The 21,417-nt window shown below is 41.1% G+C and overlaps 1 protein-coding gene and 1 long non-coding RNA gene across 4 annotated transcripts in view; one reads left to right on the forward strand and one right to left on the reverse strand.

The window, feature by feature from the left end:
• LOC148408932 (ryanodine receptor 1-like) overlaps positions 1–21,417 on the forward strand; it is a 49,998-nt gene that overhangs the window by 4,137 nt on the left and 24,444 nt on the right. For all 3 annotated transcript variants that reach the window (XM_088439994.1, XM_088439993.1, XM_088439992.1), the window contains exons 6-65: positions 1,324–1,402; positions 1,514–1,626; positions 1,709–1,808; positions 1,889–1,985; positions 2,061–2,135; positions 2,222–2,378; positions 2,481–2,645; positions 2,722–2,843; positions 2,925–3,111; positions 3,190–3,325; positions 3,404–3,499; positions 3,642–3,760; positions 3,868–4,001; positions 4,092–4,333; positions 4,420–4,612; positions 4,698–4,914; positions 5,037–5,141; positions 5,239–5,342; positions 5,423–5,506; positions 5,596–5,755; positions 5,836–5,983; positions 6,107–6,312; positions 6,380–6,554; positions 7,387–7,595; positions 7,670–8,028; positions 8,101–8,230; positions 8,312–8,472; positions 8,549–8,711; positions 8,788–8,874; positions 8,947–9,173; positions 10,582–11,020; positions 11,088–11,666; positions 11,729–11,929; positions 12,782–12,893; positions 12,982–13,125; positions 13,347–13,620; positions 13,698–13,812; positions 13,886–14,018; positions 14,099–14,193; positions 14,252–14,387; positions 14,461–14,647; positions 14,719–14,830; positions 14,919–15,039; positions 15,971–16,140; positions 16,218–16,438; positions 16,507–16,597; positions 17,515–17,655; positions 17,724–17,887; positions 17,965–18,043; positions 18,235–18,324; positions 18,387–18,527; positions 18,603–18,680; positions 18,758–18,833; positions 18,923–19,046; positions 19,362–19,477; positions 19,579–19,646; positions 20,514–20,635; positions 20,762–20,811; positions 20,891–20,951; positions 21,033–21,159. In XM_088439994.1, the coding sequence (XP_088296120.1) occupies positions 1,324–1,402; positions 1,514–1,626; positions 1,709–1,808; positions 1,889–1,985; positions 2,061–2,135; positions 2,222–2,378; positions 2,481–2,645; positions 2,722–2,843; positions 2,925–3,111; positions 3,190–3,325; positions 3,404–3,499; positions 3,642–3,760; positions 3,868–4,001; positions 4,092–4,333; positions 4,420–4,612; positions 4,698–4,914; positions 5,037–5,141; positions 5,239–5,342; positions 5,423–5,506; positions 5,596–5,755; positions 5,836–5,983; positions 6,107–6,312; positions 6,380–6,554; positions 7,387–7,595; positions 7,670–8,028; positions 8,101–8,230; positions 8,312–8,472; positions 8,549–8,711; positions 8,788–8,874; positions 8,947–9,173; positions 10,582–11,020; positions 11,088–11,666; positions 11,729–11,929; positions 12,782–12,893; positions 12,982–13,125; positions 13,347–13,620; positions 13,698–13,812; positions 13,886–14,018; positions 14,099–14,193; positions 14,252–14,387; positions 14,461–14,647; positions 14,719–14,830; positions 14,919–15,039; positions 15,971–16,140; positions 16,218–16,438; positions 16,507–16,597; positions 17,515–17,655; positions 17,724–17,887; positions 17,965–18,043; positions 18,235–18,324; positions 18,387–18,527; positions 18,603–18,680; positions 18,758–18,833; positions 18,923–19,046; positions 19,362–19,477; positions 19,579–19,646; positions 20,514–20,635; positions 20,762–20,811; positions 20,891–20,951; positions 21,033–21,159 (9,117 nt within the window). The remainder of the gene's footprint in view (positions 1–1,323; positions 1,403–1,513; positions 1,627–1,708; positions 1,809–1,888; positions 1,986–2,060; positions 2,136–2,221; positions 2,379–2,480; positions 2,646–2,721; positions 2,844–2,924; positions 3,112–3,189; positions 3,326–3,403; positions 3,500–3,641; positions 3,761–3,867; positions 4,002–4,091; positions 4,334–4,419; positions 4,613–4,697; positions 4,915–5,036; positions 5,142–5,238; positions 5,343–5,422; positions 5,507–5,595; positions 5,756–5,835; positions 5,984–6,106; positions 6,313–6,379; positions 6,555–7,386; positions 7,596–7,669; positions 8,029–8,100; positions 8,231–8,311; positions 8,473–8,548; positions 8,712–8,787; positions 8,875–8,946; positions 9,174–10,581; positions 11,021–11,087; positions 11,667–11,728; positions 11,930–12,781; positions 12,894–12,981; positions 13,126–13,346; positions 13,621–13,697; positions 13,813–13,885; positions 14,019–14,098; positions 14,194–14,251; positions 14,388–14,460; positions 14,648–14,718; positions 14,831–14,918; positions 15,040–15,970; positions 16,141–16,217; positions 16,439–16,506; positions 16,598–17,514; positions 17,656–17,723; positions 17,888–17,964; positions 18,044–18,234; positions 18,325–18,386; positions 18,528–18,602; positions 18,681–18,757; positions 18,834–18,922; positions 19,047–19,361; positions 19,478–19,578; positions 19,647–20,513; positions 20,636–20,761; positions 20,812–20,890; positions 20,952–21,032; positions 21,160–21,417) is intronic.
• LOC148408933 (uncharacterized) lies at positions 569–11,045 on the reverse strand. The gene is made up of 3 exons (XR_015868508.1): positions 10,927–11,045; positions 10,755–10,825; positions 569–656 (listed from the first exon to the last, which is right to left on the reverse strand). It is a non-coding gene; the product is annotated as an uncharacterized LOC148408933 (long non-coding RNA).

The raw sequence follows: 21,417 nt of genomic DNA on the forward strand, positions 1-21,417 counted from the left end.
TATACCTACACTCTAAAAACTGTTGGGACAAAAATGATCGTATTTCTCAGAGTACAAGTTGACATTGCTTTTAAGTCGACCCTCCCTTTTTCACTTCAATTTTGGTGAATTTTAAAAAAATACAAGTCTACCCCTAACTTTATTGGTTACATAGATCATGGCTTTCCAATTATAACATGGTCTAATCAAAATGTCAAAGTTCCAGTACTTTTAGACGTATTTCTTCATCATATATTGGGCAACATACTGTTGCGGTTACGGGAGTGCGTAGATGTAAATGGTGAAACTAATGTTGCAACAATAAACCGATTTGAAGTTTCAATACTTTATGTTTTGACACAGCTGAAAATTAATGTGTCGAAAAGCCCTAAAAGTCATCATCGCTCTCTGACACGTCTCCCATTTAACTCAAAGACGTTCTCTCCTTCCTGCTCATCATTTGCGCAAGCATCCTCGTTACTCTTTTATCCGTCCAATTTATTTGAAATTTAGGTCTTCCGAAATGATTTGGTGATCATCTTACTTGGGTTGTTCTTTACCCAAGTGACGATTGTTGTGAGATCAGCGCGTGGAATGTTGCCCTTCTGTTTCCTCGCGCTGTTTCTCCTCCCAGCTGGTGGCATCCTTGCCGGCTTGTTCAAACGCACATTCAAGGGCTGAAGGAGACAAGTCAAGCCATTTTTTTCCTTTTCATAATGAGTCAAAATAAGCAGGAAAAATGATCCATGCAGCCTTGTTGACAACAGAGGCAATAAGGCTTGATGAAAGTGCATTTTTCGACGTTCTGAGCAAAAGCTCTAAAACAAATGTGTACTATATTGAAATAGAAGTACAGTATATAAAATAATTTTAAGCCTTGTAAATGACATAATAGTTCTTATTTCTCATTCCAATTAGTTATTCAAATGCAGATTTGTGGAAAAGAATTGGTCTGTTTTGAGTTATGCGGTCATAAGTCGACCCCCTTAATTTTCCTTCCAGGGTCAAATTAAGTTTCTTTCTTTTTTTTCAAACTTCTAAAAAAAAATGCCTCAATCAATATTAATATGGAATACCTAGGGGACTCTCATATTATTTTTGCAAATTTGCAACGCCTGCTTGGCGAGGGAAATGGGCGTTGAGGCAAATGAGGCAAAAAAAAATTGACGTACTCAGAGAACTACGATACCCAAACTGGGTAAAAAAGATACTGATATTTGATTTAAAAAAATACTGTAAATAAGTACCTACTGGGATTGAATGTCTATAGTAGACCCCATAAAGACACACAACTATTTCTTTTGAATTGAATGAGTTAATGTTCCTCTCTTTCCTTTTGATAAGTACTTGAGCTGTTTGACGACGTCACGCTCACTCACAGACAAGCTGGCGTTTGATGTGGGCTTGCAGGAAGACTCCACAGGTGTGCATCATCTGTTTTCTAAGAAGAAGCACATGAACCCACTACACGGACCCTTGTTCTAGTCAGTGCTTGTAAATAACCCTAATTTTGGTGTCTCTTTATGTGTCACAGGAGAGGCCTGCTGGTGGACCATCCATCCGGCCTCCAAGCAGCGTTCTGAAGGCGAGAAGGTCCGAGTGGGAGATGACCTCATTCTTGTCAGTGTTTCATCAGAGCGATATTTGGTAAATAGAAATCATAAATCATAACCGCCTGCACTTTTTGTTGGTTTATGGTCAATAATCCCGCACTAAAACCTCTTCTCAGCATCTGTCATATGCCAGTGGTGACTTGATGGTTGATGCCTCCTTCATGCAAACATTATGGACTATGACCCCTGTGATGTCCGGTTGTGAACTAGCTGAAGGTCTGCTTGACCTCTTTTGATTTTCTTTTCAATCCAATACATACTTGGTTTCTTCCAGCAGTGTATCTTTTCCTTTATAGGTTTTCTGACTGGAGGGTACGTACTCAGGCTTTTCCATGGTCACATGGATGAGTGTTTGGCAATCCCAGCTGCTGATCAAGGGGATGACCAACGCAGGTGAACAAGAGCTTTCATATGTAATTCCCATCTTGATGTAAAATGCCTGACATAGGTTTGTTTCTGTTTTTTAAGAGTTGCTCACTATGAAGGAGGGGCTGTATGTAGTCACGCACGCTCTTTGTGGAGACTTGAGCCACTGCGCATCGCGTGAGTCTCCTGAAAAATTCCATTCCAAATGTGCATTTTGAGAGACTTTGCAGTTTCTATTCATATGTACTTTTTTGGAACTTCAGGTGGAGTGGGGGTCACATTAAATGGGGACAATCATTCAGAATACGTCACATAACAACAGGAAGGTATCTTCTCCTGGATGAGGAAAAAGGCCTTCAATTAGTTGACCCAGAGAAGGCCAATTCAAAAATGGCGGCCTTCTGCTTCAGAATTTCCAAAGTAAGTAAAAAAAAAAAAAAAAAAAAGAAAAGGAAAAAAAAAAGCTGCTGGGTGGTTTTCTTGCGACTTTTATGAGGAAGTCATTCCATATGTGCACCATAGGAAAAAATTGAAGTCGCCCAGAAGCGGGATGTGGAAGGCATGGGCATTCCAGAGATTAAGTATGGGGAGTCCATGTGCTTTGTGCAACATACCTCATCTGGTCTCTGGCTCACATATGCAGCTGTTGATGCTAAATCTGCCCGTTTAGGCCCCCTGAAAAGGAAGGTATTTATGAAAGGGAATCTATGTGTAGATGTGTTTAAGCATATATCATTCCAAGACTTTTTTTCACTCTTTATAGGCCATCCTTCACAAAGAAGGCCACATGGATGATGCGCTGACTGTTGCACGCTCTCAGACTGAAGAGTCTCAAGCTGCGCGAATGATATACAGCACGACAGGCCTCTTCAACCAATTTATCAAGTAGCATTTCACACGTTACTCCCTTAAAACGTCCATGTTTCAATTTGGTGTAATCTCAATATGATCATCATATGTCCCCAGAGGTCTAGATGCCTTGAATGGGAAAAGCAAATCTGCAAGCCCTCCAAATCTGCCAATGGACACAGTGGTCCTCTCACTTCAGGACCTGATTTTTTACTTCCGCCCTCCGGAAGAAGAGTTGGAGCATGAGGACAAACAGTTCAAGCTTCGCTCCCTCAAAAATAGACAAAACCTTTTTCAAGAGGAGGTTTGTCTTCTTTCCTGTGTGATCTTTTTTTTTTTTTTGGTTCATCCATTCAAACTTTTTCCTTGGTTTTCTTGATAGGGAATGATCACCCTTGTTCTTGACTGTGTTGATCGGTTGAATGTCTACAACACAGCAGCTCACTTTTCGGAATATGCTGGGGAAGAAGCTGCAGAGTCATGGAAGGAAATTGTAAATTTACTCTATGAGTTGCTAGGTATGACCATTAAGTGATTTGCTCCATTTAGTTTTATTGCACCTTACCCAAAAAATCTGGTATTTTGTCTTCCGAAAGCATCTCTCATCCGGGGTAATCGCTCAAACTGTGCACTGTTCTGTGATAACCTTGACTGGCTGGTCAGCAAATTGGATCGTTTGGAGGCCTCTTCAGGTACTTCAGAATCTTTTTTTTTGTCAATTTGCAATAATCATGAAAAGGATACAAAAAACAAAACACTTTGGACACTTTGTCAATGCAGTGTCATTATTAAAACCTTTGCTTTGGAAGTGATGTTTTAATCTGTTCATTTTAGGAATCCTGGAGGTGTTATATTGTGTTCTGATTGAGAGTCCAGAGGTGTTGAACATAATTCAGGAAAATCACATAAAATCCATCATCTCTTTGCTGGATAAACATGGACGAAATCATAAGGTTTGTGGCATGTAAAGTTGTACACTAAGCATGTTGGAAAATACATGCTATATATGTAGATAAAAGTACATGATCCAGCACATTCCTCTTGGTTTTCCATTGTCTAGGTCTTGGATGTGCTCTGCTCTCTATGTGTGTGCAACGGTGTGGCTGTAAGGTCAAACCAGAACCTGATTACAGAGAATCTGCTTCCCGGTCGTGACCTTTTACTTCAAACCAACATTATTAATTATGTTACCAGGTGGGTGGTTTTAGATGGCCTGAAGTGAGAAGAATTACTTTGAAAATGAATCATTGTTTAAAAGGTGCTTGTTTTGTGACCTTCCTCCAGCATGAGACCCAATATTTTCCTTGGGACATGCGAAGGTTCCACACAGTACAAAAAATGGTATTTTGAGGTGATGGTGGACCATGTGGAGCCATTTCTCACTTCTCAGCCATATCACCTGCGTGTGGGCTGGGCTCTGACTGAGGGATTTAGTCCCTACCCAGGTGGAGGAGAGGGTTGGGGGGGCAATGGTGTTGGGGATGACCTCTACTCATATGGTTTTGATGGACTTCATCTGTGGTCAGGTAGTGTAAATATTGTACCGATACTTTGGCAATGTCACAGTTGTCCTAAATAATATACAATAAAATATGCCTCTATCTGTTGTCAGGACGTGTTCCACGTCACGTTGCCACACCCAATCAGCACATTCTGGAAGCAGAAGATGTAATCAGCTGCTGTTTGGACCTGAATGTGCCCAGTATCTCGTTCCGCATCAATGGTCATCCTGTCCAGGGGATGTTTGAAAACTTCAATCTGGATGGCCTCTTCTTCCCTGCTGTCAGCTTCTCCGCAGGCGTAAAGTACGAGATGCTCGTAATGCTAGTACGATAAGGAGTCTCTTGTTCATATGAGACTAATTAATCACTTTTCCTCCCCAACTGCAAGGTTCCGATTTCTACTCGGAGGTCGTCATGGTGATTTCAAGTTCCTTCCACCACCCGGCTACGCTCCTTGTTATGAAGCCGTGCTGCCCAGGGATCGTTTGCGGATCGAGCCCATTAAAGAGTATAAACATGATTTTGATGGAATCCGGAACCTGTTGGGTCCAACACAGTCCTTGTCACACACAGCTTTCACTCCATGCCCTGTGGACACTATACAGGTGAAGACTTTCAAAAACATTAGCAATCTTATAATTGGGGAAAATTTTTACTTTTACTGTATATTCTCACTGTACCTCAATGTACCTCAATGTACCTCTTTATTATTATTCTCTTTTCCTAGATTGTACTTCCTCCCCATTTGGAACGTATTCGTGAGAAGCTCGCAGAGAATAGTCATGAGTTATGGGCTGTGACTCGCATTGAGCAAGGGTGGACCTATGGACCAGTGAGTTCTTGTACTTTAAGTTTCTGAATATGTTTACTACGCAATGGAACGCTTCTTAAAATACTCTTTCTGCCACCATATCATTGGATCAATCAAGTTTCGCGATGACAACAAGAAGCTCCACCCTTGCCTGGTTGATTTCCAGAGTTTGCCTGAACCTGAAAAAAACTACAATTTAGCAATGTCAGGAGAGACTCTCAAGTAAGCCAATGCCATTACTTAGGAATATTAACGAACCTGTTCAAGAAGTTCTTCTTAATCCATGTACAATCCTTTTGCAGGACTTTGTTGGCACTGGGGTGTCATGTCGGAATGGGTGATGAGAAAGCAGAGGAAAATCTAAAAAGAACCAAGCTTCCCAAAACGTAAGCCTCTCTTTGTTTCCCAATGACATTTGTAGTCCTTCCAAATGAACTCTTGTTGACTATATTTAAAACACAACACATTTCATTAGTTACATGCAGAGCAGTGGATATAAACCTGCCCCCCTGGACCTCAATCATGTCAAGCTGACTCCTAACCAGAACACTCTTGTGGAGAGACTGGCGGAAAATGGACACAATGTGTGGGCCAGAGACCGGGTTCGCCAAGGCTGGACATATAGTATTGTGCAGGTACATTTCTGCACTTTTACATTGTCTATAATGTTGGAACATAAACTTCAATGTATTTGGACACTTGTTTTCTTAAACAGGATATTATGAACAAGCGCAATCCTCGTCTGGTCCCCTACAACCTATTAGATGAAAAGACTAAAAAGACCAACCGAGATACAGTTTGCGCAGCAGTTCGAACTCTAATCGGCTATGGTTACAACATTGAACCACCTGACCAGGAGAGCAGTATGTTTGTATCATAATTCTAAAAGAGAAAAAAAATATAAATAACCTTTCTAACAATATACGCATGAGAAGATTTTGGAGAATTTTTTTTTTAATTCTCTGCTCTATTTTGTATTAATTCAGGTGGGCCTGGAGCAGGCAGCAGTCGTGGAGATAAGATCCGAGTGTTCAGAGCAGAGAAGTCTTATGGTGTCACACAGGGGAAATGGTACTTTGAATTTGAGGCTGTGACAGTCGGAGAGATGAGGGTGGGCTGGGCTCGACCCAGCGTTCGAGCCGACACAGAACTTGGTGCAGATGAGTTGGCTTATGTCTTCAATGGCTTCAAGGTGGGAGCGAGGCATTCTTGCAAAGCAGTCGTTAGTGAAGTACCGCATTAACTGCTCTCCTTTTCAGGCCCAACGATGGCATGTGGGAAATGAGTCATTCGGTCGACAGTGGCAATCTGGTGACGTGGTGGGTTGCATGATTGATCTCACCGAGATGAACATCATGTTCACGCTCAATGGAGAGATGTTGATCAGTGACTCAGGCTCCGAGATGGCCTTTAAGGACATTGAAATCGGAGAAGGTAAAGGGACCAACAAGCATTTGATGGTGCACATGGACAGATGTATACAGACACCTTCCTTCAAAATACAAGAAGTCAAAATGAAACGAAGGAATGAACTGGTGTTTATAAATAGGTTTCAGTAAGGGCTTTGTGCTGCTCTGCTTTTTCTTGGGATGCAGCCATTGAGTATTTATGGTGCTTAGATAGCCTACAGAAAATTCAAATTGAATACCATTTATTTAAAGATGAAATTTATATTTTTTCAGCTTCGTGAAAAATAATTGTAAACACAGAAGACCAAATAACACATTTGTGCTTAAAATATAGATGATAAACGGTTATAAATCTTTGATGATCAACAGCACACTACTTTCCTCCTCCTCGAACTCTCTCCCCCTGAATTTTGGCCTAAAAGATTAACTTGCCGGCTGATAAAACACATTTTAGTCAGCATGGTCTGATAAAATGTGACCAGTAGGAACAAATCTCAGAGTGTAAGCATCAAAGTGTGCATTTACGGTACAGTATTTACCAAGTCATTTACAGTAATGCTATCACACCAGATTTTATGAGCGCTCAAGCACTGCTAGCTAGCAGCTAATTTATACGATTACAAACCAATAATAACCATTTAGCAACTGTATCACAACTCATATTTAAAAAGCTAGCAACGAGTGATCGATAAAGGATTCAATTTAATTTGATTCAGGAAAGTTCCTTCTTAATATCTAAGTAAAGGTAATTCCTCAGCAACTTTTTCTGTTTGTAAGGGGTCCGTGGACCCAAAAAAGTTTGAGAACGCTACTCCCTTGTCTAATTCATTTACACTATATATGTTGAACTTCCATAGGCTTCATACCCGTATGCAGTCTTGGTCTGTCCCAGGTGGGGCGGATCAACTTAGGTCAGAATGTCAGCAGCCTCCGCTACTTTACCATCTGTGGACTGCAGGAGGGATTCGAACCTTTTGCCATTAACATGAAAAGAGACATCACAATGTGGTTCAGTAAAAGCCTCCCTCAGTTCATTCCGGTACCAAGTGACCATCCTCACATTGAGGTACTGTGTGTGCTGTTTTCTGATACATCATGGTCATTTACTATCAAATTCCAACTGTACTATATACGTTCCAGGTGTCTCGTGTTGATGGAACAGTGGAAACCGCTCCTTGTCTCAAGGTGACCCACAAGACATTTGGATCCCAGAATGCCAACACAGATTTGCTGTTCCTACGGCTCAGCATGCCAGTCGAATTCCACGAGATTTTCAAAGTTCCTGCTGGGACCACCCTCCTCACTCGCACCCTCACCATCCCTGAAGATGAGGTAGTGGAGGTTGACCCAGACTCGGACTTTGAAATACTCAAGAAGTCAGCAAGTCGCAAAGAGCAAGAAGAAGAGAAAAAAGAACCTTCGGTGCCGAAAGAGATCCCTGCTACCAAAAATGGAGAGAATGAAAAGGATGCCTCAACTGAGAAGAGCAAGAAAAAGGGGTTTGTTTTTCAGGAGGAGGTTAAAACTTGCCTTGTACACGTAGGACTAATCACACTTGTTATTTATTACAGATTCCTTTTCAAGGCCAAGAAGGCTGCATTAATAACTCCACCACCTGTTGTTCCGACCATGCCCCGCTTAGTAGAAGACGTGGTGCCAGATGACAGGGATGACATGGACATAATCCTCAACACCACCACAGTATGAAAACATTTCTAGAATCCATGGCAAATTTTCAAGTGAGAGTGCCAATAACTCATTTGAAACTTCTTCCTTTACCAGTACTACTATTCTGTGCGAGTGTTTGCGGGCCAGGAGCCAAGCTGCGTGTGGGTGGGTTGGATCACGCCTGACTATCATCAATACGATCTTCATTTCGATCTCAGTAAAGTCAGGAACGTAACGGTCACCGTTGGGGACGATAAAGGGAACATCCATGATAGGTTTGTGACAACTGAAAAGAAATTTATTCATAAATAACAACTTTCGCTCAACATGTCTATGATTGTGTCACCACAGTATAAAACGCAGTAATTGCTATATGGTATGGGGAGGTGAGTTCAGCAGTTCCCAGCAGACCCGAGTGAGCCAGGAAGACTTTGTGATTGGCTGCCTTATTGATTTGGACACAGGACTCATGACCTTTACCGCTAATGGGAAAGAAATCAACACTTTCTACCAGGTTCACAAACTTTCAGTCCATTGGCCATGCATTTCTGTATAAAAGCACATTTGTTTAACAACACCATGCGTTTCAGGTGGAGCCCAACACAAAACTTTTTCCAGCTGTCTTCGTCCTACCTTCTAGTCAAAATATGATTCAAATTGAACTTGGTAAACTCAAGGTCAGCTCCAAAGTTGTAAAATCGTCCTTGGTATCTTTCTCTAATGCATTAATAATCTTATTTCCTCGGCAGAACATTATGCCCATCTCGGCCGCCATGTTCCGGAGTGAACGCAAGAACCCGGTGCCCCAGTGCCCTCCTAGACTGGATGTCCAAATGTTAACCCCTGTCATCTGGAGCCGCATGCCCAATCACTTCCTGGCTCCAGAGACGGGACGCATTAGCGAGAGACTGGGCTGGCTCGTTCAGTGTCAGGAGCCACTCACCATGATGGCCCTCCATATTCCAGAAGAGAACAGGTCAATGCCATTTCCCTCCATATGAACAAAATACTAAGTTATTATTAAAGTCATATACAATTTTTACCAACATTTTGCCACTTTCTGTTGACTGAAGATGACCTCACAGTTGCTCAGGGCTTAGGTAGTGACCGATCATGTCTCACCTGTTTCCTGAGCCATATTACTCGTTACCTGAGCCCCGAGCCACTGTGATATCATTTTCAGTTGATATCAAAAGGCATAATGGCCACCATTTGAGATGGCCAACAACGAGTGGATTTTTTTTGCTCAATTAATATTCTACCAAAGCAATTTTATTCAGAATTCTGTTTACTTGTAAGATATATTGTTAAATGGAAAAGCTAACCTTCTCATAACACCCTTTGGGACTTCAAAGGTGAAAAGGACAAAGGGTAGCTAGTGGGCATTCCAAGGAGTAATTTGAAGCCTTTGTGGATTTACTGAGTGTGAAACTAAGGGTCGGCCTTTTTATTGCACTGAGAACAGACTTCTGGAGTCTGGGGGTGATTTAACCTTGGTACATCGGCATTTCTCAGAGAAAAGGGAGCTGTAATTTCAGTAACTACCTGCATAGGTAATCAGTAGGGGTGAGAATCTTTAACTGTCTCACAATTCGATTAGATTCCGGGGTCTATGATTCAATTCAGATGGATGATTCAAAACAATTTTTGATTCAAAATGATTGATTTGATTCAATGCATGATTTCTGCTTCAATCTATAGTTGCGCAAAGAATAACAGAATAAGACAGAATTACAAAAGAATACAAAGTGTCATTTCTCTTACGTTTATTGAGTTTTGAATTGTAAAGAATGTGCCTTTTTCCACAAAAACAACAATGCTACTCTTTGAAGATGGCTATAAATTCCATACATTTTGTAAAATATGATGAAACAATTTTTATAATATCAATTTTTAAATTAAATTCTGGGCTGTGGTAAATAGGAAATCCAATGAATCATGTTTTTCTGCACACTCCTAGTCATTCATATGCAGGCCACTCTCTCTATAAGAAGACAGGCACAATAAAGCAGGGAGTGAACAGCATTTTTCCGGAGACATCTTTCGACTTCAGCATGTGATCACAAAAAAAATGTTTTATGAACTAACATGGCTGAGTCAATGAAGTTGTCATTTCCATCAGCAATTCGTTTTGCCTGGCGGTGGCTTTAGAGCGTTGTTGGGACAGACCCGCTTCATAGAGAAAATCAAACTACTTGTCTTACCCTTTAAATAGCTTAATTGAATATTATTTAGTAAGATCTGTATTGCCTTGCTCGATGGTATCAGAGTGTGTAAACCGATTGTGTGTCAACCAGCATCAAATCCATATTTTCAACATGAACTCTCAAACCCAGGACTCTTTAGTCACTAAATCAAAACCCTTTTTGTTGCCAATCTACTAGGTGCATTGACATCCTGGAGCTTTCAGAACGAATGGACCTGCTGAAGTTCCACTACCACACTCTGAAGTTGTACGGCTCAGTGTGTGCCCTCGGCAACAACCGCGTGGCCCATGCTCTGTGCAGCCATGTGGATGAATCCCAACTCTTCTACGCCATAGAGAACACCTACCTACCTGGACCAATGAGGAGCGGCTTCTATGACCTCCTCATCAGCATGCATCTTGAGTCTGCAAAGAGGAACCGGCTGGGAACCAACAAGGAATTCATAGTTCCAATGTCAGATGAAACACGTAGTATCACCTTGTACTCCGTCAAGTCGCATGCTTTACCCGGCGTTGGACTTACCACGTGCCTGCGCCCCAAACTCCATTTTTCCTCCACTGGATTTGTTGGAACAGACCCAGACATCTACACACTGAGTCCATTGATTCCCTTACAGGTGAGATTCAACACACGGACAGCAGACTGGGAGTTGAACTGCATTGATATTTTTTCCACATTTCCAGGTACTTAAAACCAAAGCTCTAACCATGCTCATCGAGGCTGTGCAAGATGGAGGTCAAGCCATGAGAGACCCTGTAGGGGGTAGTGTCGAGTTCCACTTTGTTCCGATCCTGAAGCTCATTAGTACACTCCTCATCATGGGTGTGTTTGATGATGAAGACGTTACCCATATCTTGAAGATGATAGAGCCAACAGTCTTCAGTGGCAAAAAAACAGAGGACCCTGTTGAGGAGGTTGTTAAAGTGAAGGAAGAGAAGGAACCTAAAGCACAGAAACTTCAAGTTGAGAAAGATGAGGATCAGGAGGAAATGCTGGAAGAAGAGGAGGAAGAGTTTGATGATGAAGGCCTCAGAGAAGAAGAGGAGGAAGAATTGGAAGAAGAGGAAGAAGAATTGGAGGAAGCAGAATCCATCAGTCTACATGAAGAAATTTCCGATGAGACTGAGCCCGTAAATGGAGAGAAAGGAGCAGGAGAAACAGAGAAAGAGATCACATCTTGTGAGGCTAGTGGGGAGGCGAAAAAAGAACATTTAGAGCAAGGACTGTTCCAGATGAAATTACCAGAATCTGTCAAGTTACAGGTATGTTTCACTTCCTCAAAATGAACGCAATAAAAAGTGCTAACAACTTTTCTCTTCTTCAGATGTGCACTCTACTGCAATATTTCTGTGATTGCGAACTTCGACACAGGGTGGAAGCTATCATCGCATTTTCAGATAAGCTCATTAGCCAGATACAGTCCAACCAGAGGCAACGATACAATGAACTCATGTTGGCCTTCACCATGAGTGCTGCCGAGACCGCACGCAAGACCCGCGAATTTCGCTCGCCACCACAAGAGCAGGTAACTGACTTTATGTGCGCTTGTTGTCATTTACCAGAGAACCACACGGACCTCGCAGATGATGGAGACTATTCCAACAGCATGAATATGGGGTCAAAAAGAGGCGTTTTACTGACATTAAAATGCAAAACGACATCACTATACCGCTCCCACTGACACACGTTCCTTTAATCAAATCAGTCCCTGTGGGAACCCAGTATTCATAACAATTGTTCCGCCCGCGGGTGAATTATTTACTACTGACGCTAATTGTCCGGCTGTGTGGTCTCAAAACACATTTTGACCACTTCCTCATTTTATAGTAAAATGTTGCTGTTTACTTCGCCGACTCAGTGCAAAATCTCTCCTCCTCAGCTCTGGAACCAGAATGAAACTAAAATACATAGACATACTGGCGGTACGGGGGAGATATAAGGGACCTATGAACTGCTCCTGTCGTCATAAGCGCACTTCAAGCCATTTTCAGCTGTATGGCCAGGGCCGGTGCGAGAGCGCAGAATAAGCAAGGAATGCTTAGAAATGCATCAATGAAGGAAAATAACACTTTGGGAGTGTTTAAGGTGATGAATCAACTTTGGAACATGGTTAAAAGCTCCAAAAAGTTGACTTATCATGTTACGATCCCTTCAAGTGAAATAGGGTTATTTGCACTTCAGTGTTTATTTTTTTGTATTTACTATAAATAATTTAACAACTTCTTTATTATTTGTGCTATAATTTACAGTGGGATAATATTGCCCTGGGTTTACCCTCAGGACCTCTTTTACATTTTCAGAAAATCATCCCATGATTACAATTTTAACCTTTGAAAATGATGACGATATAATCCTTTATTTGCATTGCCCCATGTAGGTCAACATGCTCATGAACTTCAAGAACTGCGCGGAAGACGAAGATTGCCCCGTTCCAGATGAAGTCCGTGAGGCTCTGCAAGCATTTCACAATGCTCTGCTGGGACATTGTGGTTAGTTCTGTGCCAGCCATTGAAACCACGTTTCACCATTTAAACGTACACTCGCGGCGACAGGTATTTATGCCTGTTTTTGTATCAGGTGTTCATATAGAAGAAGAGGAAGAAGAAGAGGTAGTGGACTATTCTGTGCGTGGACGACTGCTTCGTTTACTGGAAAGAGTGAAGAATATACGCCAGAAGAAGGTAGAAGAGGAACCAGAGCCAGAGGAAGATAAAAAACCAAGTGAGCCTTTCATAAATGAGTTTCACAAATGCCCATAATGATAACATTATAAAAATAAGTCACGTTTGTTGTGCTTTTCCTAATATGCACATGCCTACGTAAAGTATACTAATAGATATACGTACTTTACATTATATGTTTCCCCTGCTTTTTAGTTTTGTAAAACTCTAGAAATCGATGACATCCATACTGTGTCATATCATTCGCTCACTTCTTCCCAGGCACACTGCAAGAACTAATTTCGCATTCCACAATCCACTGGGCCCAAGAGTCCTTTATCCAAAATCCGGAGCTTGTTCGTATGATGTTCAGCCTCCTCCACAGGCAGTACGACGGGCTGGGGGAGCTCGTACGTGCCCTTCCCAAGGCCTACACCATCAATGCCGTTTCCATTCAGGACACTATGGATCTGCTTGAGTGCTTGGGACAGATTCGCTCCCTGCTTATCGTCCAGATGGGTCCAGAAGAAGAGAGGCTCATGATTCAAAGCATAGGGTGCATTTTTATTACCTGTATTTATTTACCGTATCCAATGCTCAGTTCTTGATTTCCACATCAACTTTCCGCCTTAGGAATATTATGAGCAACAAAGTTTTCTATCAGCACCCAAACTTGATGAGAGCTCTGGGCATGCATGAAACTGTCATGGAAGTCATGGTTAATGTACTGGGTGGTGGTGACTCCAAGGTACTATTTTTTAAATACGCTCACAACACTTACTGGCACAAATATAATCACAACTCATTTTTCATGTCATCAGGAAATCAGATTCCCTCGGGTGGTGACAAACTGCTGTCGCTTTCTGTGCTATTTCTGTCGCATCAGCCGTCAGAACCAGCGCTCGATGTTTGATCATCTCAGCTATCTGCTGCAAAACAGTGGCATTGGCCTGGGTGATTCTATTTTCTGTGATTCAGCATTGTATCTTGACAGGTAATGAGAGTTTTTATGAAGTTTTTATGCTGTTGTTTAGGAATGCGAGGCTCTACTCCCTTGGATGTAGCGGCAGCCTCCTGTATCGACAACAACGAGCTGGCGTTGGCTCTGCAAGAGCAAGATCTAGAAATGGTACAGTATTCAGAAAACAAGAAGCAGTATTTGAGTTGACTGATGTCTTTTTTTCTAGGTGGTGAAGTATCTGGCTGGCTGTGGGCTACAGAGTTGTCCAATGCTCCTCTCAAAGGGTTACCCCGACATTGGCTGGAATCCATGCGGTGGAGAGAAATACCTTGATTTTCTTCGTTTTGCTGTGTTTGTAAATGGTCCGTTTTGTAGTTTATTTCATTTATCAAACGTATCAATTTTCAATAAACTTGAATGATTCTGTCTCCACAGGAGAGAGTGTGGAGGAGAATGCCAACGTAGTGGTGCGCCTCCTTATTCGTAGGCCTGAATGCTTTGGCCCTGCCCTCAGGGGGGAAGGTGGTAATGGTCTGCTGGCTGCCATTGAAGAAGCCATCAAAATATCTGAGGATCCTGCAAGGGATGGTCCGAGTGTTAAAAAGGACAGACGCTTCCCCATGTAAGATCACAAACGCCACTGGTGTTGTTGAATGTAGAAAATACTTGCATAACCTTGGTAAACCATTGTAGGTTTGGCGGAGAGGAGCAGCATGAAGAGAACAGGGTGCACCTTGGAAATGCCATCATGTCATTCTACTCTGCACTTATTGACTTGCTGGGCCGTTGTGCCCCAGAAATGCATGTAAGCTGTTTGCTTAAGAAAGACCAAGCTGTGAGAGAACCTTCATTGAAGAAGCAATTTTTTTTGTTTTTTTTTTTGTTTCCTCTAGCTGATCCAAGCTGGAAAGGGCGAGGCGCTGAGGATACGAGCCATCCTTAGGTCTCTGGTCCCTCTTGAAGATTTGGTTGGCGTTATCAGTCTTCCAGTTCAGATTCCTTCTTTTGGAAAAGGTAATCACACAGGAAGTAATATTCTATCGAAGTGGAAAATCATTAATTTTTCAATGATGCACACCCCTGTGAAATATTTTATTTAGCCAAATAACCCCACCCAACACAAAGCATTTTAAAACATCTGCCATTTGTGTCTGATTCTTTAGATTTGGAGCGACATATGTAGTGGCATCTCTGGCATATTTATTCAGCAGCACCATAAGTTATCTCCTGAAAGAGGAATTTTCTGGCTTGTCTGTCACAAAATTCTCTCACTAACGAACGCATACAAAGTTTTACACATGAATTACACACATGAGCTATAACAAAATGTAGCAATAAATTGATTCATGTTCCAATTAATTTACCCTTAATTTGTAAATAAAACTGTGCTGTTCTTGTCACTGTATTAAAAAGCATTACATTAGATTTCCTGATGCTTGCAAAACCCAGGTAAAATCCAAATCCAAGTGCCCCCTATAGTGCCTTCATGTGCCCTCAAGGGAACCGTTGTAATTTATTCTGCCATCATACTGGGAAAACAGCTAGTGATGGCTACTACTGGATGTGCTAGTACAGTCTTTTAGTCCTGTCTTTTCCTTAATTTAGTTTTCTGGCCCAGTGAGACCACCTCTTAGCGTTATCACTCTGAGACAATACAATATCCTCTCCAAATCTACAATGGAACACTCTAAAAACAGTTTGGTTATAAATCATGGATGAATATTTGGGTCAGCTTTTTTGTATTGTTTTACACCAAGCAACCCCCAAAATTGGTCGTTTTCTGCAAGACAACCTAAAAAAGTTGGATCAAATGAATCCAAATAGTGTATTGGTCCTTTTTTGTCACATAATTGGGTTCTTTTAAACTCAACTGTTTTCAGTATGAAGTATAACTCAGAAAAGTAGGCTTTTTTCAAACATGTAATGCGTCCTACCTTCCATTTAGATAACAGCATCGTTGAACCAAAGATGTCAGCCAGTTTTGTGCCGGATCACAAAGCTCCCATGGTTCTGTTCCTGGACAGAGTGTATGGTATTGATAATCAGGATTTCCTGCTGCACGTACTGGAGGTGGGATTCTTGCCTGACATGAGGGCCGCTGCATCTCTTGACACGGTGAAGTTTAAAGACACAGTGCCCCTTTTTGTTGAGTGAACCGCATGCAATTTATTTAGGGATTTTGTGCCCTCTAGGCTGCCTTCAGTACCACAGAGATGGCGCTTGCTTTAAATCGTTACTTGTGCTCTGCTGTGCTGCCACTCATCACCAAGTGCGCGCCGCTGTTTGCTGGTAGCGATCATCGAGCCATTATGATTGATTCCATGTTGCACACAATCTACCGGCTGTCTCGAGGACGAGCCTTCACTAAGGCTCAAAGAGATATCATTGAGGAATGCCTTATGGCTTTGTGCAAGTATGAAGAATCTCATAACAAGCTTAATATTTTAGTTTGATAGGTGAGCTTTCTCTTCTTTGCTGCAGGCATCTTCGCCCATCCATGCTTCAGCATCTTCTACGGCGGCTGGTTTTTGATGTTCCCATTCTAAATGAGTTTGCCAAAATGCCACTCAAAGTAAGTGGACTACTGTATTTAACGGTTGTAGAAGAATAATTCAACACATAGACTTGACACTGTGACAATTTTTGATTCTTTCTCATTGCTGAAAATTAATTACACAGAAATCCTAAAAGCTATATTCATTCCTCAGCTAGTAGGATTTCTCATTTCTTGACCACAGTTGTCTTCTATTTTACTAATCCCAAACCTGGTTCCAGTGGAGCTTCCTCCATGAGAAAAATCATTCATGCATCCATCTATTTTCTTAGCCGTATATTCTTACTAGGGTCGCTGGTATACTGGAGACTATCCCGGCTGTCTTCGCAAAATAAGCGGGGTACACCCTGAACTTTTCCAAACAGATTTCCAAACACACCTGAAGGAAATTTGTTGAGTCTAATATACTTAGTATGTATGTTTCTGGGAATGTGGCAGTAAACCAGAGTACCCGGAGAAAGCACATAAGAACATGCAAACTCCATGCAGGAAGATTGGAGCCGGAATTGAAGCAATGTCCTCTATGCTGTGCGGCAGTTGCGCTTCCACCGTGCAGCCCGAGAAAAATCACAGACATTAAAATATTACATACTTTTATTAAAGCTCCACTCAGCCTAAATACATGTCAGAGAAAATAGATGACCGTTGCAGTTAAATCAGTATTCTTTTCAGTAATTTGACATGCTGTGGAAATAATCCATGCAATGTTGTATGAATGCTGTATGTATTTGCATCGAGGCTGCTAACATACAATTGATTTCATATATGTGCCAGAGAGGCCAAATCTGACAGACATACGCTGTGCGGTTACCGTGACATGTCAATGATCTGGAGTGGCACCAGGGAATCCAAGCAGATTCCAGGGGTGGTGCTGGCCCCCTGGCGGACCCTTTAGCTCCGCCGATGTCTACAGATATTTTTTGTGTGTCCTACAGCTGTTGACCAACCACTATGAGCGGTGCTGGAAGTATTACTGTCTCCCTAATGGCTGGGCTAACTTTGGAGTTGCATCAGAAGAAGAGCTGCATCTGACCCGCAAGCTATTTTGGGGGATATTCGAGTCTCTCGCACACAAGGTACTGCTCTGACAAACAATTACCAAAGGTGGTTCAGAGCACTAACCTCCTGTCATTGTGATGAACAGAAATTTGATGCAGAGATTTTCAAAATCTCAATGCCGTGCATCTGTGCCATCGCTGGCGCAATTCCCCCAGACTACGTAGACGCTAGCTACTCCTCTAAGACTGAGAAGAAGGCTTCAGTGGATGCAGAGGGAAACTTTGATCCAAAACCAGTGGAGACTACAAAGTGAGCTGATTTTTTTCATTTAGCCTTTCAACCATTAAAATTGAACTAAACCTCAATGCATCGATTGCCTCATATAGTACAATCATCCCGGAAAGACTGGATGCCTTTATCAACAAATATGCTGAATATACTCATGATAAATGGGCCTTTGAAAAGGTATGTATGTTTTTCCTCCGTAATAAAAACAGCACTGTGTTGTATTAGCTCACATGGGTTGCCTCAAAGAGAAGTTTCTTTCCTGGGCTTGAGTTTCCAAATTGCTCATCCTGTGTTGGTTTTCATGTTTTTCTGGAGGTTTTCCTTTGTGAAGAGAATAGTATTGAGAGTTGTTTGCTTCTGTGTTTTAGATCCAGAATAACTGGTCTTACGGTGAGGTCCTGGATGAAAATGCGAAAACTCACCCTATGCTTAGACCGTACAAGACGTTCTCTGAGAAGGTAGCTGAGTATAATGTGCATTTCTTTTACATGTCTCTACTAGTGACATTTATTTTTTGCAGGATAAGGAGATCTACCGCTGGCCCATCAAAGAATCAGTTAAAGCAATGCTTGCTTGGGAGTGGACCATAGACAAAGCAAGAGAGGAGGAAGAGTCTGAGAAAAAGAAGGCAGCGTCACGAAAAATCTCACAGACAGCTCAGGTACACAGCAGTACGATGCTGCCTGTCACACTTCTGCTTTGTATTTATAACGTGTGACAAGTGTTCCCTTTCAAGGCAACCTACGACCCAAGTCATGGTTACAGTCCACAGCCCATTGACATCACTCACATGGCTCTCTCAAGAGATCTGCAGGTATCGACGAATATCATCTAACTTTAAGTTTAATCCAATATGTGGTCTTTATTAAACAGTGTATCTTTTGTGTCCAGTCTATGGCTGAACAGCTGGCAGAAAACTACCACAACACTTGGGGCAGAAAGAAAAAGATGGAGCTACAAGCTAAGGGTAAGATATTTATCACTGAATAAGCAAGAGTGTGCAAAATCTTTATTTTTCCTGTTTTTCTTCGAGTCACTTTGTTGTGTTTTTGCCAGGTGGTGGAACACATCCTCTTCTGGTGCCATACGACACCCTGACAGCAAAAGAAAAAGCTCGAGATCGCGAGAAGGCCTATGAGCTTCTCAAGTTCTTACAATTGAATGGATATGCTGTCACAAGGTAACAATACCTACATTTAAATTTGATATGTTTTTCCGTTATTCAAAAGTTGTTTATGTTGCGCTGGTAGAACATATCCTCAGATAACCTACCTATTCAGACAACAGCACATGATTAGAACACTGGAGATTACCTTTATGCTGGTCACATTGGGAGCAACACAGGCACGCATGCTTACGCAATCCTTATTACAGTGATTGAAAAGGTCAAACTACTTAATCTAATATTTTTCACAGAGCAATGAAAATGAAGCTATTTTTGTTGTTGTTGACCTAGCGTTGTTAAGAAAATTGAATGTAACTTTTTTCTCCTCAGGGGCCTGAAAGATATGGAATCTGACATTTCATCCATTGAGAAAAGATTTGCTTATGGCTTCCTGCAGAAACTGTTGAAATGGATGGAAATTGCTCAAGAATTTATTGCTCATCTTGGTACTGCGGGGCAAACTTAACTTCAAGGAAAATTTCTTTAGCATAATTACTATACTGATGTAAGATATATGTTTTAATCATGTTTTCACTGTGGTTTCCAGAGGCAGTAGTAAGCAGTGGACGAGTGGAAAAGTCCCCCCATGAACAGGAAATCAAATTCTTCGCGAAGGTCTGAACCATTTTAACTCATTCACTCTAGCCTAAAAACATATTTTTACATTTTTAAGGAGTCCAGACATTCATTTCCAGGGACTTATATATTTTTCATGTTTAAGTACATTTCAAAAAGGCTGGTACTAAATTCATCAAGTACTAAAGTAATCAATGTCTTTGGGTACTAAAGTAATGAATTACTGTAGACAATTGAGTGTTAAAGTAATCAACACTTTGGTATTTAAAGATTTAGTACTTAAAGTAATTGGCTACTTCAGTATTTGAAGAATTACTCTAGGACTTTACTACTCCGCATAATTACTTTTGGTTCTATGTTACTAAAGTAATCATTTTGGTGCCAAAAGTAAAGCCTAAAGGAATTGATTATTTTAGACTTGATTCAGTTAGTACCAACCCTCTTAAAATCCTCCTGAAGCCAAACACTTGAAAAAAATAGACAAGGACATGTGCTTGTATGTAATTGATTACTTTAATTCTTTGGTACCTAAAGTAATTGATTACTGTAGTGTTTAATTGTCTAAAACAACTTAGTACTAAGTAACTAAGTTCCAAACACTTAATTCCTTAAAGTAACCGAATCCTTTAATACTTAATTACCAGACATAACCCATTATTTTAGTTCTTAAGTACCTAAAATAATTACCGGTAATTACTGCCCAATTGATTTTGTACCAGCAATTTTCAGAAACTACTTTGGCAGGTTATACTTGAAAAAATATGGGGAAAAATGCAACAGTACATGGGACTGAATGATGGTTCATTAAAAAAATATATATATATATCACTTTGGTATTATATGACTTATATCTGCTGTAATGTTTATTTGACTTGATAGTGCTTCTAAAAGTGATTACACTTTCAGATCCTGATGCCTCTGATCAACCAGTATTTCAAAAACCACTGCCTCTACTTTTTGTCCACACCTGCTAAAGTCCTGGGAAGTGGTGGCCATTCATCTAATAAGGAGAAGGAGATGATTGCAAGGTGACGTCTCACTCATAACACATATGCTTTGACCTTCCATCATCTTTTCTTGCCTTTGCATTTCCTTTTTTCTCTGTTTTGTTTTCCTTTCATTGTTTCCTTCGCTCCTTTCCTTTTCCTCTTTAGTATCTTCTGTAAAATGTCCGCTCTGGTGAGACATAGAGTTTCTCTCTTTGGTAAGATGGCAATTTGCCCCCAGCAAACGTGATGTCATGATGCAAAAGTCAATTAATGTAGAATTTTACTTATGTGCAGGAACGGATGCATCAGCCATTGTTAACTGTCTTCACATTCTGGCCCGGTCATTGGATGCAAGGTTTAGTCTATATATAAATATATGTGCATTCAATAGGTTTTTGTCAGTGTGCTTTTCATTAACATGTTTTGTTTGTTCCAGGACTGTAATGAAATCCGGTCCTGAGATCGTTAAAGCAGGATTACGGTCATTTTTTGAGAGTGCCGCTGATGATATTGAGAAGATGGTGGAAAACCTAAAACTGGGCAAAGTATCTAAAGGCAATCAGGTATTGGATGATGCATTCATGGACAAAACTATTGGGACACAAACATTGATTAATTAGCTTGTCTGTAAGGGGTTAAATGTTCCCTTCAGTTTGTAATTTTGTTCTTTCCAAGTCTCTCTAATTTATGGTCAATTTATGGGTTATGCCTCCAGGAAGATCCATAAAGGCGGATGCGTTAGAATTTTAACCCCAAGTGGGAAACAATGTCTCAATACATGTAGTATGTTATGTTTGTTTGTTTTTTACACATCAGATTCT

The sequence above is a fragment of the Hippichthys cyanospilos genome, chromosome 18 (genome assembly GCF_059441005.1).
Source record: "Hippichthys cyanospilos isolate Australia breed blue-spotted pipefish chromosome 18, RoL_Hcya_1.0, whole genome shotgun sequence".
Taxonomy (NCBI): Eukaryota; Metazoa; Chordata; class Actinopteri; order Syngnathiformes; family Syngnathidae; genus Hippichthys; species Hippichthys cyanospilos.